Source organism: Etheostoma spectabile, unplaced genomic scaffold (genome assembly GCF_008692095.1).
Source record: "Etheostoma spectabile isolate EspeVRDwgs_2016 unplaced genomic scaffold, UIUC_Espe_1.0 scaffold00000445, whole genome shotgun sequence".
Taxonomy (NCBI): Eukaryota; Metazoa; Chordata; class Actinopteri; order Perciformes; family Percidae; genus Etheostoma; species Etheostoma spectabile.
In genome coordinates, this window is record NW_022602603.1 from 1 (window position 1) to 16,797 (window position 16,797).

General features: G+C 40.8%; 1 protein-coding gene across 1 annotated transcript; it reads left to right on the forward strand.

The window, feature by feature from the left end:
* Positions 1 to 1,519: 1,519 nt before the first annotated feature.
* LOC116674501 (ERC protein 2-like) lies at positions 1,520 to 16,593 on the forward strand. The gene is given in 13 exon segments (XM_032506938.1): positions 1,520 to 1,559; positions 1,621 to 1,718; positions 1,721 to 1,762; positions 2,920 to 2,955; positions 5,148 to 5,350; positions 8,211 to 8,222; positions 8,615 to 8,738; positions 8,932 to 9,092; positions 10,311 to 10,458; positions 11,407 to 12,054; positions 12,339 to 12,406; positions 12,533 to 12,716; positions 12,842 to 16,593. Coding segments are annotated over 11 exon segments (1,539 nt in total). The 3' UTR covers positions 12,366 to 12,406; positions 12,533 to 12,716; positions 12,842 to 16,593.
* Positions 16,594 to 16,797: the final 204 nt, after the last annotated feature.

The window sequence follows — 16,797 nt, forward strand, 5'->3', positions numbered from 1 at the left end:
CAGAGTGTTACTCCCTCTCCACTCTGACCTGCTCAACCATTCCATTTGTTTTTTTCTCTCATCTCTCTTTCTTCTATCACACTCCTATCCCTGATCCATCCACTTTTATCTCTTGCTTTCATCTCTTGTGATTTCAAAATCTCTGTTTCTCGTGATGTCGTTATTTGTTTAGTTCTCTGTTGTGTCAATCATATAATACTGTATATGAGATAAGTGCACACTTCACTGTCTTTAAATAGTTGTTTTACATCTTATGTAATGCACATTCCTAATTTCTCACAGATGGATTTATATCCGTTCTACTCTTTATTCTACTTCTTAAACAGTTTTTAGTTTTGAAGTTTTCTTGAAATGGAAAATGCTTTGTTGTAAAGCCCCAGCACATTTATGAAATGAACATGTGATTTGTCTGTAGAGGGTATTTATCTTCAAAGACTTTTGTATCTTCAGGGTAGCTATGACACCAACTGATCTGGTACATATACTGCTCTGCTTGTGAGATCATGCTTCTTTGCTTGTTTCCTCTCCCTGCCCTGCCTTGAAAGATTGAGAACCTGCAGGAGCAGCTGCGGGACAAGGACAAGCAACTTGGGAACCTAAAGGACAGGGTTAAGTCTCTGCAGACGACTCCAGTAACACAGACACTGCCCTGGCCACCCTGGAGGAGGCTCTGTCAGAGAAGGTATGGTAAAGCACTAAGGCATTACAATGGATGCAATGATATTTCACAGTTGGGATGCGAACAGCCGCTGCCTGACTAAATCATGTTTCCTCTTTGGTAGGTCTTTTAATGAGAGCATACAGTAATGTCTGTCCCACTCAAGGCGGCTTTAGCTAGGGGCTAGAGTGGGCTCAGCCCACCCAAATGTGCATCTTGCCCACCCAATCAAATGTAAGAAAATGTGTCCAGCCAATGGAAGAAAATAGCAAAGAAAATACCAGTACAGTTTCTAGCTTCTGATTGGGTGGGCCACATACAGCCCGCCTCCAAAGACGCCCTGTGCCCAGTGCACGGCCCCTCTGCTTGTGGGGTTTTGGCACAAATACACAGAGCTTTGAAGCAGACCTGTTCCAAACGGGACTCTGTGTCTGTCACATGGTCTGAAGGAGAGACCATACAGTGTCAGCAGAGCAATAACATTATGCACAGCAGACTTTTAGGGCAAGTGGAATTTTTGATAGTTTATTTTAAATCTGCAGAAACTTTTGAAAATGAGCAGACATATTTCAGAAAAAATGAGCTACTAATATAAAAAAAATGTAATAATGTGTGAGTGTGTGTGTGGTGTGTGTGTGTGTTAGGAGAGGATAATAGAGCGTTTAAAGGACCAAAGGGAGAGGAAGACAGAGAACGTCTGGAAGAAGTAGACTCTATAAGAAGGATAACAAGGATTTGAAGGAGAAGGTCAACAGCCTGCAGATAGATTAACAGAGAAAGAGGTCAGTGATTATGCAGGGAGCAAAGAGATTTTTTTGAAAGCGTGTATAGGGTGTGTCTACAAGGCTGCATGTTGTACACATGGTGTGCCTTTATATTTCTATATTTCCTCCTTCTTTCAGTAGGCCTTTATATGACATTAAGCTGTGGCACTGCTGTCTGTACTGTCTGTCTACCTGCAGTCCAGTCTCATCGATTTAAAGAACATGCTTCATCCCTGGCATCCTCTGGCCTCAAGAAGGATTCAAAGCTCAAGTCACTGGAGATCGCCATTGAGCAGAAAAAAAAGAGGAGTGTAGTAAGTTGGAGACGCAGTTGCAGAAGGTAGGTGTGCGTTTCACAGAGAAGAATTACTCATCAGGAAATGTATATTGTGAGAAAAAAAATATATTTTTGAATGAACCTAGATCTATTTAGCAATTAGTTATAAAAATAATTCACATATTACATAGTTCTTATTCAGGGCACACACAAAAAATAGTAATAAAATAGTTAAGAAAACACTCAACTGAAAGCATTAGGAAATTCTTATCCTGTTTCAGACATACAAATATATGCTTTATTCTTGTTATGAAATAGGAAAAGGTCCACGATAGAAATGGCCTATTTTAGTCGCCAATACACTTTAATTTTTCATGATAGATGTTTCAATTCTGACTGAACTTTGGAGAGCTTGTCTGCCCGGAAATTAAGACTGTACAGATGTCCTTCATTGTAATTGCACTGAACAATCGATATAAACCAAAGCTTGTGTGTCCACTGTGAAGAAAATAATTGTCTCACTGTGTGTCCAGTGCACACTTGGATGGAAACTATTAAGTAGTTATAGACTTCACAAATTGTGAACTATTCCTTTTATTCTTTGAGGAGAGAAAGAGTTTGGTGTTTTTTCATATATTTTGCAACTCCTGCATTATGTGTATTTCATGGAGGACAGTTTGGACATGGCTATCTCAAATTACTCAACAGAACACACTTTTTTCCATTATGCATATATATATATATAATATATATATATATATATATATATATAAAACAAGGTGAAAAACTGTGAATACCCGTTGTTCTTTATTAAGCTAATTCCTTATCTGTAATATCACGTAATCCCGACTGAACCCAAAGCGTGAACCTGCTTATATAAAACACCGTTAATTAGGATAATGGCTACCATCATGCTTTCTCTCCTGTAACGGGCTGCACTGCACTGCTTTGTTAGGCTGCTGCAGGGGCAGACAGTCCATTAAATACCCTCCTCTGCCTCCTCCTACTCCATAACTCAGACTATCCTGTGTCTGTTTCCTCTACATTTGTCAGTTATGTGTTGCCCTTAACATGTAACAACATGTGCTGTACTGAGACTATGTTACTGCTCTGTCGAACATGTATTGTAACATGTGATGCTGCTGTTCTCTCCTGTCTACTAAACTAAATCCTAACTCTCCTGCCCCATTCCCTTCCTCAACCCTTCGTTTGCAATGTAGCAAGCTGAGCAGCTATTCAGTCACATGAACAATCCTGTAAGTCCCTCTCTTGAGCTTTCTGAGGCACATATTGAAAGCATGAGGACCACTGATAACTTTTTGAAACAGCTAGATGGTGATCATGCCACCCCCAGCACAGGTTTTAATTCACCCACTAGCCACCCAGATGCATGTTGATCATCGCACTGTACTAATATAATGATTCTTATACTGCACCCTGTGCAATGTACTCATTCTGCACTGTTTGTGAAACGTGGTGAAACTGGTGCTACATATACAGTATTTCAAGTTAAGTTCACTTTATTTGTTCAGTTGGAATTAGACAGTAAATCTTTTTATTCTGAACTTTATAATTTTGGCTCTGTAGTTTGTTTGTCTGTAATTACGTTAACTACAAAATTTGTCCTTATCATAACCCTGGCACATTAGAGACAAGGCTCTGCACACATACTTCCAATACAAGAATTTAAAGATGAGGCAAAGTCTTCCATCAATAGACCTTCATTAGATGTGTGATCTCCCAGAAAAACACCTGTGTTTTGTCATGCAAGCACTCATGGGAAATGCAGCTCACAATTTTAGTTCTAAAGGCCCAAATCCACATTGAGCATCAATCATGCCCAAAGGCTACTCAGATACTGTACAGTATGTAATGAAAGATAAAGGTCATGGCCTGGGGTTGACTTCCAGTTTCTCATTTGTTTTGAAACCTACATCCCTGAATGAACTGTGAAGCCAAACCTTTCCATCTTTTTCTCTTGTTACTGAATTAAGTTTGAGGATAACAGAGAAATGATTTGCATTAGTACAATTTTGTTTGTCATTAACAGAATCAAATTCTGTGTTTTTAGGATCCCAGTAAATGTCTAAGTCATTCTTTAAATTTTTTTCAAGGGACGCAGTGTTATCAATTTTTAAAGCTGATAGCGAAATTTGATATTTTTCTCATTTGTATGTTTAGCATACTGATGCTTTTTTGTGGAGCTTAATAAAGTTGCAGGTGCAAAACAAGAAACGCTTTAATTATCCTGAGGTAATTTATTTTGATACTTTTATGAATAAATACAATATATCAAGAAACAGTGGATGAATCAAAACAGAAAGAAATCAGGTAAATAAAATAATGAAAAAAAGCCATTATGCAGTGGAGTTCCTACAACCAAGCTCATACTTTAGACTCCATTTTTAGTATAATGCTCACATCAAAATCCACATTTAAAACCACAGGCTGAATGGAGTCAAATGTATCTGTCCAATAACATATTTTGATATACTTCCACATTGTTTCGTGGATCTTAAATAACTCTATGTATATTTACAATTTGAATCATTGAGAAAAATCTTCCACAAGTTAAATCCTAACATCGCTCCTCATGCTTAAAATATGAAACTTATTTTAGCTGACAGATTTCCTTGGTCCCTGTTGCTTCTGTTTCTCCATTCTGTTGACTGACAATCACAAAGACTGTGCAGCTTTGTTGGGTTTGCATGACATGGTCGACCTTTGTTGCATGTTGTCACTGTCAGTGTTGCCACGCTTTTCCTTCGTCTCAGTGTGGTGCGGTTAGCTGAGGTATCAGCCGTGGTCTGAGATCACTGCACTGTTTTGGTGGATGCTCTCTGGCTCTGTACAACTCTTGCACTCTTGCGACTTGTGTTGACATGTGTGGCTGCATATTGTCTAGAGGGTGATGTGTACCACTGTAATGTACTTCATGGAGAGTTACAAACTGTTGCAACAATGGCGAGATTAGTGAGCAGTAAAGCATTGATTAGTTTGTGACAGATAAGCAAAGATGCAGGATCAGGATTTAGCATTTCACTGCCACTGATTTGTTGGATTGCTGCACAATCACACACATACACAGTCCTGTATTCTGCATACTCGCCAAGTGTGCCAAGTGACTGGGAGTCTCAGAGGGCTGTTAAATGGAGCTAAATAATAGCTCTGTTGAAGCTAATGAGCCAGCACCAGTAATGATGCCCTTGGCTTGTCCACAACATTTTACTCTGCTTTATTTATTCAGAAAGAGAGCGAGAGAGCAAGGGGAGTGGTTATTATAAGACATTGATGGACTGCAATGTACTGTATGTATCTCTCTTCCATGGGCAGTAAAACATTCTGTGCTGTAGTGCATGGTTGTGTTGATATTATAATGTTAATGGAGTGTATCTTTGGGTGTGTGCATGTCTGTTTGTTTGTGTCTTTCCCTGGCACGTGGATTCAGAAGGCCCATGAGGTGGAGCTGCAGTCCGGCCCCAGAGGCACCCCGGAGTATGTGGACCGAGTGAAGCTGCTGGAGAAGGAGGTGAGCTACTACAAGGACGAGGCCAACAAGGCTCAGACGGAGGTGGAGAGACTCCTGGACATTCTGCGAGAGGTGGAGACTGAAAAGAATGACAAGGACAAGAAGATCGCTGAGTTGGAAAGGTAATTGAATCTGATTGTCTCAACAAGTTAGTTAAAGTATTCAAAGACATCTTAACCTTCGGTTTACCCTGATGTGATTACTCCCTTTCATCATAAAGTATATATGTTTAGTACTAGTGTTACATATAAATAATGAGTGTTTTCTACTTTGGAAGAATTGTTACTTTATTACATGACATCAGTTGGCAGACACTTTTGTCCAAAGCTACTCACAAAAAGTTCATTCAAACTTGATAGGAAGACAAACTGTGAGTAAAAAAAACTGTCAGCTCTGAACCAAGAGATTCATACAAACATACAATATATAACAAAACAAGATACAGCAAAGAGAGAAACCCACACATGAGAAGAAAAAAATAAACATCTCCATTGTATTTTATATATCCTCTTTTTTCTATTGTCATATATCCATATATGATAGGAAGAAAAACTACAGTAGATGTCGTCAAAAATGGGATGAGCTGGTTTATCAATGTAAACTCTTTCACTTACTCCTTACTCTGTAAAAGTTGTGACCCCATGTTAGATGTGATGTAAGAACACAAGTACCACTCAGTCTCCCCCTAAATGTAGTCGGTCAAACTGATTTCAGTTAGTAGACCACATAAATAAAACTGGTGGCCTCATCAGCTCTTGGCTCACCTCTTAGTGCAGTATGTGGTTCAGAGTCTCTCAGAGCTTGGTATGATAATGGAGGAGACCAACGTCATTCAACTGGAATGAATTTAAACTGATGAGACAAAGACTGTATGGACTGAGAAAGACACATGAGCACTGTCTGCCAATAACAGCCCCTTGTCCTTGCCCTGCAATTTAAAGAGTCCCAGACCCACCACTTAGAACGAGTTCTATTGTTCCTTCCCAGCTAATTATTAAGGGGCCTTTTCGTTTCTGTGTCATTCTTATTTGTTAGTGGTGTTTGAGTAATTAAGTGTTCTTGTCCTTTTTTGCCATCTATACCCTCTTTTTTCTGTCCCTTTCCTCTTTCTATCTTCTGTTTCATGCCCACCTGTTCATTTCATCACCCTTTGCTCATGATCATTGATCATTTTCAACTTTGGTCTCAATCTCCTTTTGTCTTTCCTTTCTCCAATCTGATTCTGTTTTTAAAATCTTTTCTCCATCTCCCATGCAACTTCTTTCCTGTTGTGCCCCCTGGTACCAGCCCCCCTCCCTCTGCCCCTTGCCCCACCCCTCGTCCCGGTGGCAGAGCCCCCCCTGACCCACTCCCTTCTGTGTCCACTGCCCCCCAACAGATAGGGGCATGGTGTGGGATTTCCTGGGAAAGTGAGTGCTCTGCCCTGGCACTTCAGCTCGGATGTGTGGTTAAAGTCTCCAACTGCAACTGCTGTATCTGCATCTGGTTTCACCTGTGTGCCTGGGTCTGCCTGCTGTCTGAAGGATCCACATATCTTTGTATCAGAGTGGCAGGCTCTGTATTTAGGTGTTATTGCTGTACTCATACACATGATACAAAGATCCCTGGATTCCTGGTTTGCTTTTATTTGTGCAGCATGTGTTTGCTCAGCCAGCTCACGAGTACAAAACTTCAGGTCATAATTTTTGCAATATATGTACAGATGCTCATATATTATGTGGTGTTTCTTTGATTTAGAGTAGACGTAACTTCATGCTGGGGTTTCTGTTGTGTTTCTGTAATGATGCATGGTAAAGTCACACAATTAAACCAATTGCACCAAGGATATAGCAAACTAACAACCAAATTTTAGTTACACAGTAAAAGAGCCCCAAAATTTGTACTTGTATACTACTAAAGAATATTGTAAATAATACATGATATTCTGCATTAGAAGCAGTTTTCTCGGCATGATTTTCCCAACTGCTCACGCTTTTTTCATCCATTTTAGTTGACTGTATTGTACTTTTTGTCGCTCAGTGTCCTATGTTAAAGTATCTTAGAGCACATATGCTCACTAACACACTTACAGACACACATACATGTTTGTGTGTATTTTTGTGGTGTTGGCTGTTTTTTGAAACGTATTAAGTTTCTGTCCTTAAAGCTGTGGCTTCCTCCTGCCATGAGCATGCTTCCCCTGTTCATTCCATTCACCCATCTGCCCACCTCATCCTACATCACCCTCATCCTCTGTAACTTTCACCTTCTAATCACCATCACCAGTAACATCACCTGACAGCCCGTCTCTCTTCTAGTGTTCTTTTCCTGGTGCCCACCTTCCTGCCCCACCACGCCCTGCTTAGCTTGCTCTACCAGATACTAAAGAGAAATGATCAACCTAGTGGCCTGCATGAATAGGGCTGCTGTGCTCCAGGTCTACACGCTCTCTGTGAGTGAGATGCTGTAGTAGGTAGGGTCAGAACTGAACCCTCCATCTTGAAGTTTGTCAGTTCAGTTGGGTCTCTTCTGTCTGAAAAACCCTGCATCCATAACTAATTCTCTCACTAGCTCACTCTTTCTCTCGGTCCAACCCCTCTTGGCTTTCCTCTCCTTTTGCTCGGCACTCAGACCTGTCTTCCTCCTTTTTTCCCTGCTGACTTTTGCCTGTCTGACTGCATGTCTGCCATTCCCAGGCTTGCCAGCAGATGCACATGGTTCCTTGTTTTCAGAGAAGGTGCATCCTGCATTAGCTGTGTCAGGCTGCAGAGCAGCGGCTGTCACAGGCGCCTCTCTAATCTCCCATGTTGTTTGACAATGAACACACTGTGATCTCCTCTGGGTCTTCTGTATTGTTTTTGTGGTTACTTCTTTATGTTCTGGTTCTAATGTCTCTTTTTGTTTTACTTTTTCCTTTGTGTGCTCTTGTCTGCTGCTTCCAATGTCTCCTTCACTTGTCCTGTCATCCCCTTCTCTTCTATCTCTTCCTCTCCCCATCTGCAGTTTAGCTCCCAGGTAAGTCATGCCCCTCTCCCCCATTGCGCACCCATCTCAACCTATATCCATCCTAACCCTGGTGCTTAAATCTGTGAGTCATTTCAGCAGTGTCATGATACGTAACATGAAGCTATCAATTCATCTGTGATGCTCATGTCTTTTTGCTGTCCTGGTAATCTGATTGGTAACATTTTGAAACAAGACATGATTGTCCATTACACTACACTTGTTCTCCTTGTTTGTGTTTCATGTTTTTTGTTGTGATATGTGGGAATATATTGTACCATACTCACACAACTAATTACTTCTAACATTATTGCCCCAATAGATAAATGGTACAGCAACTACAGAATGGAATTCAGAAAAATTATTCGCTTGGAAATGCTCTTAAATTGGTGTGTTTTTTACAGACAAGGAGGCAAAGACCTGACTAAGAAGGGTCCAAATATCAAACTGGGACCACAAGGGGACAAGAAAGGCTTAGGACAAGATCCTCGTAAGGACAGCTCCATGGACAGTGGCCACCATGTAAAGGTGCAAATTTACTCTTGAGAAATACACTTAGTTGCCAGTTTATTTTAACCTTCATGAAGGTGGGATTTATTGTAGGACTCTTGTGTTGGACTGCATCAGTTTTAGCTGAGAATATTTATTAATGAAAAATGTCTACATGTCTATATCTGTGTGTCTTATTTATACATTTGGTGTGGGGACACATATAATGCAGTTGGAAGAGCTGATGAACACACTGGAAAGGACAAGGCAGGAGTTGGATTCCACCAAGCAGCGTCTCTCCTCTACACAGCAGTCACTGCAGGAGAGGGACGGCCATCTCACCAACATGAGACAGGAGCGCAGGAAACAGCTGGAGGAGATACTGGAGATGAAGTTAGTGCCATCCTGACAATTGATGTCAGCCTCACAAAGACAGCCCATCATTTTACTTATCTTGGTGTGTTGCTGACTAAAGCATGGATTAATTTCTTGTTTGGAAAATTATCTCTAAACTATCAACCAAATAAAGTTCTGAATTCATTTGGGGGGGGGGGGGGACAGGGCATGCAGTTCATGACTAATTTTAGACCAATTCAAAGTCCTATTAGCCCTGGCTACATAGTTTTACTTGCACTTAAACAGCATTTGACATTGATGTAGTTAAAGTAACTACGTGCAATTTTTAAATGTTTCTGAAACTGTGTAATTTTTCATTGGATGATCATAAATGATCTGTAACATCAAGGACACTTAGAGTAAAAAAAATGCCCTTTTAAATAGTTTTTATTAGTGCCTCTTCTAGGGTCCGATTTCCCCCGCAAAGTCACATAAAGATTCACGGCAGGCAAACCAGCTCGCAGTCAAACATTCTGATGGGTCACAGATTTTGGCGTAACACCAAAAAAGCCTGTGTAATCCAGCCAGGTAAAGGGTAGCAGGAGATATCTTTATATAGGCCTAATAGTATTTTAATTTCATTTTAGAAGTTATCTGTTGTAGTTATGGCAAATACTGGGGCAGGACCATCACTGAAAAAAAAGGAAAGGTTTTATTTCTTTTCAGTCTATGTTTGTGTTGGCCTACAATTTTTTTATTGTCCCACTGTACTTGTGTGGCGCGTCCTTGGGTTTTATGAAAATGCGCTATATGAAGATATTATTACGTTGGTTGCTACAACAATCTCTTAATGCTTTGGCTCCTGACACATTGACAGTGATACCCGGTTTAGCTCATGATCCATCCAAAGTAGACTAAGTTACCGTTACACTTTTAATACAACAATGCATCTGTAACGTATTCCCTTATTGTAAATAAATTATTTGCTGTCTAAACAAAGACTCATTGCAACAATACTCCCAGTTGGAACAGAAGTGTGTCACTCTCTGTAGCTAAAACAGAAAGCTCAACACAGGGTGAAAAGAGGAGAAACAAAGAAATATGGTATGTTTTGAAAATTAAACAATATAAACCTTTTCTGAACCTCTAAATACAATTATGAACCTGAAAGTGAGCATAATATGAGCACTTTAAATGAACTACATACCATTTCTTAAATGTTGTTCCTATTTTATAGAATATAAATGCTGATGCCATAAGGTTTTTCTTCTTCAGGCAACAAGCTCTGCTGGCAGCCATCAGTGAGAAAGATGCAAATATTGCACTGCTGGAACTGTCGGCCTCCAATAAAAAGAAGACCCAGGAGGAGGTGCTGGCCCTCAAGAGGGAGCGCGACAAACTGATGCACCAGCTCAAACAACATGTTAGTACTGCAGCACAATGTCAAGGAAAATTCTGTCTGCACTGTAGCTGATTGCCAAGACAACATTAATCAAAAATAAAAATGTAGCTGCAACTAGCCCTTTTTTCCATTTCATCTACAGGGGGTGGTCCTCACACATGGCCACTAATCATTTTTTCTACTTTAGTTTTTCCCCAAATGTGTCTCTTTCTGCTGTTTGAGGCAGGGCTGTTTTTAAGGGCAAGTCAAGTCTAACTCTTCCACACAGGTCCATCTCAAGTTACACGGTCTAGTTTGCAAATTGCCATGCTTCTCTTTTCTGGCCAATTAACCTGACAATTATTATTAGCTTTGATAGTTTCCTATCAAGGCAGTGTTCATATGCATAGCTGAGGTCAAATCCATTCAGTGCAGAGGCCTAAAAATGTAATATTCACGGTGTGTGTACCAGGTCAAAATTTGAGTCTGGAATGTTTTTGCTTTCAAGTCATGTCTTAAATAACTTTAAAAAGAGGATACTGAGGTAGCTTGTCTGGTTCCCAATGGAAGATTGTTCTACATTTGTGGAGCTCTTACCACAAATGCCCTACTACATTCTGTAAGTTTATCGGCTGCTAACTGTAACTTCGTATTTAGTGTACAGATGTAAGAGTGGTATCAACAGTGAATGAGGTTATTTCCCAAAGTGTTGAATCTTTAATTGTGTATTTTCTAAACAAAATCACAATGACCTTCAAATTGACTACAGAAATGAAATCACAGCTGAAGTCTGAGAAAAAAAAGAAAAGTATAAACCTCAGTGCTGGTTTCATGGCTATTGCACTGGATTCTATCACATTGTTAGGTATTACTGTTCAACGTCAACCAACATATACTGAAAATATGTACTTCATCCCATCATAAACTCATTTGATGTTCTTTTTAACAGCTGCAGATCATCATGCACTAACCAGTTTCCTCTTTCTAAAGACACAAAGCAGAATGAAGCTGATAGCCGACAACTACGAAGATGAGCAATATCATCCACATGGTCCTCACCACCCTCAGCCTCAGCCTCCACATGCTCAGCCTCAACCTCAGCCCCAGCCCCAGCCCCAGCCGCAGTACCCCCACGCTCCCCACGCTCCCCACGCTCCCCACGCCCCCCACGCCCAGCAGACTCCATATCCACACACCATGCACCCGCAGCACCCACAGGCCCCTCAACAGCACCCACACCCACAGCAGCCACAACCCCAATACCCTCACCCTCCTCACCCCCAGCACCCCCAGCAACACGCTCAGCACCCCCAACCACCTCCCCAGCACCAACAGCACCCACGGCCCCCACAGCCCCAACACCCTCACCAACAGCACCCGCAGCATCCTCCACAGCACCCACACGCACACCCCCCTCCACAACACCCTCACCCTCAGCACCCACACGGCGCTCCCCAACAAGGACCCCACCCCCAACATCCACATCCCCAGCACCCCCAACACCCTCAACATCCTCAACACCCTCAACACCCTCAGCACCCGCACCATGGCCAGCATCCACGCCACCCATCGCCCCATCATCGTGGTGGGCCGGCCCGAGGACCCCCACATGCTGGTCACCGCCCTGCCCAGGACCAGGTTAGATGTAATTTTATTTAAATCCCAACAATTCACCGATCAAAGTGTAACCCTGGAAAATCATTGACAATACAGTACTTTACTACTTTACTACTTTACTACTTTACTACATTAATATATTCTCTGATGCTTTCTTTTACATGTAAACGTTTTAAATGCTTATTTTTCTATTGCATGCCTGCTGTTCCAGTGATGTCTTTTGATCAGCAGTTACTCCAGCTTCTGTCTGCTTTCTTTCCTCCATGCATATTGCTGCTGGTGGCCTGTAACACTGCCTTTAACAGGATGACGACGAGGGCATTTGGGCATGATATGTGCTGCGACAACCAAAGTTCTTATATTGTTTTGAGGGGTGAGATATGTTTGAAACTTTTCCACTTCATAATTCTCTCTGCCTGCAGTGTCTGCTATATTTCATAACAATAGAAACAGCTGTGTGACATCTGGATTTTTGTATTTTGTTATCTCTCACATTCAGATGATTCAGTCACTACAGGAGGAGCACAGCCATGCCATGATGTTGAAACACTATAGTACCCGGACGAACATATATTACCTCCACTCAATCAACACTCAGCAATGGGACCTTTTGTTTATTTTCCGGGGGAAAGGAGGAGGCACTCAGGTGTCAAGGTCATGCGGGGAGACTGACAGCTGAGCAGGTGATTTCAAACATTTCATATTAGGACACACACAATGTATTATAACGTAATGTATATTAAAAACAAATTTCCATATGGCAGTGATGTTCTTCTTCATTTTCTGGGTCATCTACTTCCTCTGACAGAATCACAGATACAGGACTTAATTGGAAGGAATGGGACACATGTTGATGCCGATGGGGAGACAGATGTATCAAAGTTTTGCTTGGACAAAGCATGCTATCAACAAGGCAGCCCTGCATCAGAGCTCTCACACATGTCACTTCACCTGTCTGTCACCAGCTCAACACTGAACCTCTTCAGGCCAACAATGCCCTCTTGATCCTCCAAGCAGTGATCTCCCAACAGTCTGCCAGCCCAGTATTTGTTCCTCATCCTTCTTCCTGTAACTGATTCAAGATCGTGGTTGTCTTGCTGTATGTCTCACCTGCCTGACTGACTCCTCTGGCTGTGGTTGGCCCCCCATCTGACCCCTCTACCTGGCTATAATGACCCTCATGACACATGGCTCTTCTGTAGTTTTAATCATCTGATCATGTTGATGAGCGATTTTATCCTTTATGGCACATATGGACCTCTTTTTTACCTTTATACATGCCCCAAACACCATCTATTTCTAAAGAGGCTTATGCTCTGCATTTCTAAAAGTGATGTAGTGTCCCTTCACTTGCTTTTTCCACACACCAGATTCAAGTGTTTTTTTGTTGTCATTTCTTGTTGGTAAAAGGAAGAGTTTAGAGCTGACTGATAGTACGCCTTTAGCTTTGCCTGCAGGATCAGGGGTTTCCTTGGCTGCACGAGCAGGGCCATCCAGTTCTTGCGCTTGTTTTAGCCTCAAGGCTGTGGGTGCCATCAATGTTTCTCTTCATGTTACCTCATTTTAATCAGCAGTAGTCAAAAAAAAAAATCAATCTATGCAGATGTCATTTCAGAGTGAATGCATTTTTATTTTCCCATCCTCACTCAGATTTATCAGTCAAAGTGTAATTAACCATCCAATCAGGGTGGCCAAGAGAGTGGTCAGAAACTATTAATCAGTCAGATTATTTTGAGTTTCTGAGACTATGCACCTCCTCCGTGTTGCAGGATTTTTTACTAATGGTGCTTCTGCTGGTGCTCAAACTAAATGGTGTCAGAAGACCTGTTCAAGAGCATCTTTTAGTCCTTTTACAGTCAAGGAGCTTGATCCCACAATGGGCTTCACAAACCATCTCGTAAAGACTGCTTTGTACATACATTTTGACCTTGGGGGCTTTGTGATCAACGATCACTTCAACACCCACACAGAGGTGATCTCCCTCTATGAATACTGCTACTATAAATACATTATAGACTATGAAGTGGAGAATGTTCAATGGATATTTTCCTGCAGGTCTATTTGTACCATTGACACCCCAGTCTCTGACTTACAGTACGCTCCAGCTTTCCTCTCCCTTGTAATTCTCCTCTTCCAGCAGTAGTCTGTGTGACCTCCTTAATCATAGTGACTTGTTTTCTCCTTCTCAACAAGGTGGCTTGTGCCTCGTTAAAACTGTACACATATATTATAGATATACATATATTATACATATAGAGAGAAATCTATAGTGTGTCTATATGTGGTCAGAAAATCGTTTCAAACTGAAGAGATAATATATGATTTTTTTCTTCATGGTTATTTTTCTAACTGGCTGGACGTCAGAGATATGTCTTATTTAGAGTGTTGAGTGGTGTTATTTTCCTCTGATTTGTACATTGTGAGAAAACCCCTCAGCAGAAAATAACATTCCCTGTCTGAAAACACAGGACAGCCCAAAAAGAAAGAAAATATATATATAAGAGCTTTAGAACCGTTTATGGGAAATAGAGAAGTATATCCAAATCTATCTAGAAGTCTAGAACAGAAGACATTATTACATTCCTTTCTTCAATGTGAAAACATGTAGTTGAACACCACTTGGCTTGTGGTGACAACTTTGAACAAAAAAGACTGAACTTTGCAGCTCACATAAGTAGCAATGAGATTATGTCTGCTGCACTCAGCAGTCAGAAACTTGCACTTGTGAGTGAGGACTATCACGTTTAACATCCAAGTGGAGGTTTAAGTGACTCTGTCAGGATGCATTTCTTTTGCGTGTTTGTCGTCGTTGTCGTTTGTAAACAGATGTGGTAACATATGTGACCGTGACGGCTGATTAAGTAGAAAAACCAACACACATTGGTGCAGTATAGTGGAAAATTGAATTAGACTGTTACAATCCCCTACTTCCTCTCCCTCCCCTCATGGTGCTTGTGTGTCTTCCTTATATGGCCAATTGTTGATCGTTGTATATAAATGTCTTTCCATCTACCCATCTATCCACAAACCGAGGTGATACATGCATCGCCTTTTATGTGTCCGCTTCACATATGAACCTCTACAGCTCCTGTCACTGACCAAGAATTAACAGATTGTGTGAAGCTTTTGTGTTTGTGTTTACAAATGTTATGAGAAAGGTCCTGATTTAGATTTTAGGGGAAAAAAGGGAAGACAATGCAAACAGACAGAGGAGCAAAAATCCTCTCACTTCACCATCAGGGGGGCGGAGTATGAATCCTCCATTTTCAGGTCCTTATCTACTGAATACTTGAAGTAGGGGGTTCTCCTACCATGAAATACCATATATGATTTACATGGTAGAAAACATGAACCATTTCAATTGTGCCCATGCATGCTGATTTTTACATAATGTGCCAACTGGAAGCGATGATATAAGGATAATCTCCTGTTCTCTATGCAGAGCAATTGCTTAACTGTTGTGTCAGAAAAAAGGGTTTAGGAGACAAAAAGGCTTAGAAGCTGGGGCTGGTTTCCTGGGCTTAGATGAAAGACAAATCCTGGTTGTGAATGACTGACTTCACATTCAGTGTGAGGTAGAGTCAAGAAGTCAAGTCTGCATCTGTGCCTAGAAGCAGCCATTTAGAGAGACTTGAGTTGAAAGGCCTACAGGTCCACCAATAATTCTCAAAGGCCTTCAAGAAAAAGGTCTGAAAAGCCTAACATACATTTTCACTTTATTGTTGTATACAGGTTTTTTTTCTTTTGCTGTATGTTGCTGAAAACTTTGGATTAAACAAATCACTGTGACCAATGCCAGAAACATTTTTGTTTTGACAGAACTAATATTGTTTACTTTTTTATTCTTCATTTTTGTATTTAAGTTAGCTTTATTTTTTCTATTGTTTCATCTTATGGAATATGCCAGTTTGAGACTGTACTATTTGTATAAGTAAATGTTTTGAACTGTACAGTAAAGACCTAGGAACAAGTTCAATGTGAGTGTCCAGCATGCTGAATGATTACTTGTGTGAACGTGAGCTTATTTCCCATGAAGCATCATTCCTCTTCATTACTTGCATCTGCATCGTGCATTGTGACGGTGTGATGTCGTGTTTGAGAGTGATGTGTGTCTCACTTACTGTGTCCCCCCTAGTAGACAGCCTGTGCAGTTTTGTGAGAGTGCAGCATGTTTTTGGGGTTGCTTGTGTAAATTTATTCAGAAGAGAGAGAGAGAGAGAGAGAGAGAGAGAGAAAGAGTGTGTGTGTGTGTGTGTGTGTGTGTAGCTGCTTTAGTTGCTTTAATGGGTGTGCTTATGCGTGTATGTGTGTGAATGCAAATGAGAAATATCTATTTAAAAGAACTTTATCAAAGGAAGTCCCTAGATGAAAAAAAGCGAGATTGCGTCAGTTGAAGTATTGAATGAAGCATGGATACTCTGTGATGTTTTATGTTTTTTAAACATAGGAGGCTGTCCTCAGTGCCCCAGTTTGCTATTGTATGTGCTGTATCAGAATATTACTATTGAGTGTTGGCCAGCTTGTTTATATCCATCAAATAAAGGTGACTTTCTTTCTGTCTCTGTTTGCAAATTTCTACTCAAAGTTAAAATCAGTTAAATTGGATTAGTTAATTGTTTTCTAGTACAAATAAAAGTATGCAACTTGAGTGCATGGTATGAATCATGTATGTTGTAACCAAGCACACTAGTAAGTAGAAGTGTGCACTATTTTCAAATCAGTTTAAATTTTAATATAACTCATTATAATAATCTAGTCCTGTAA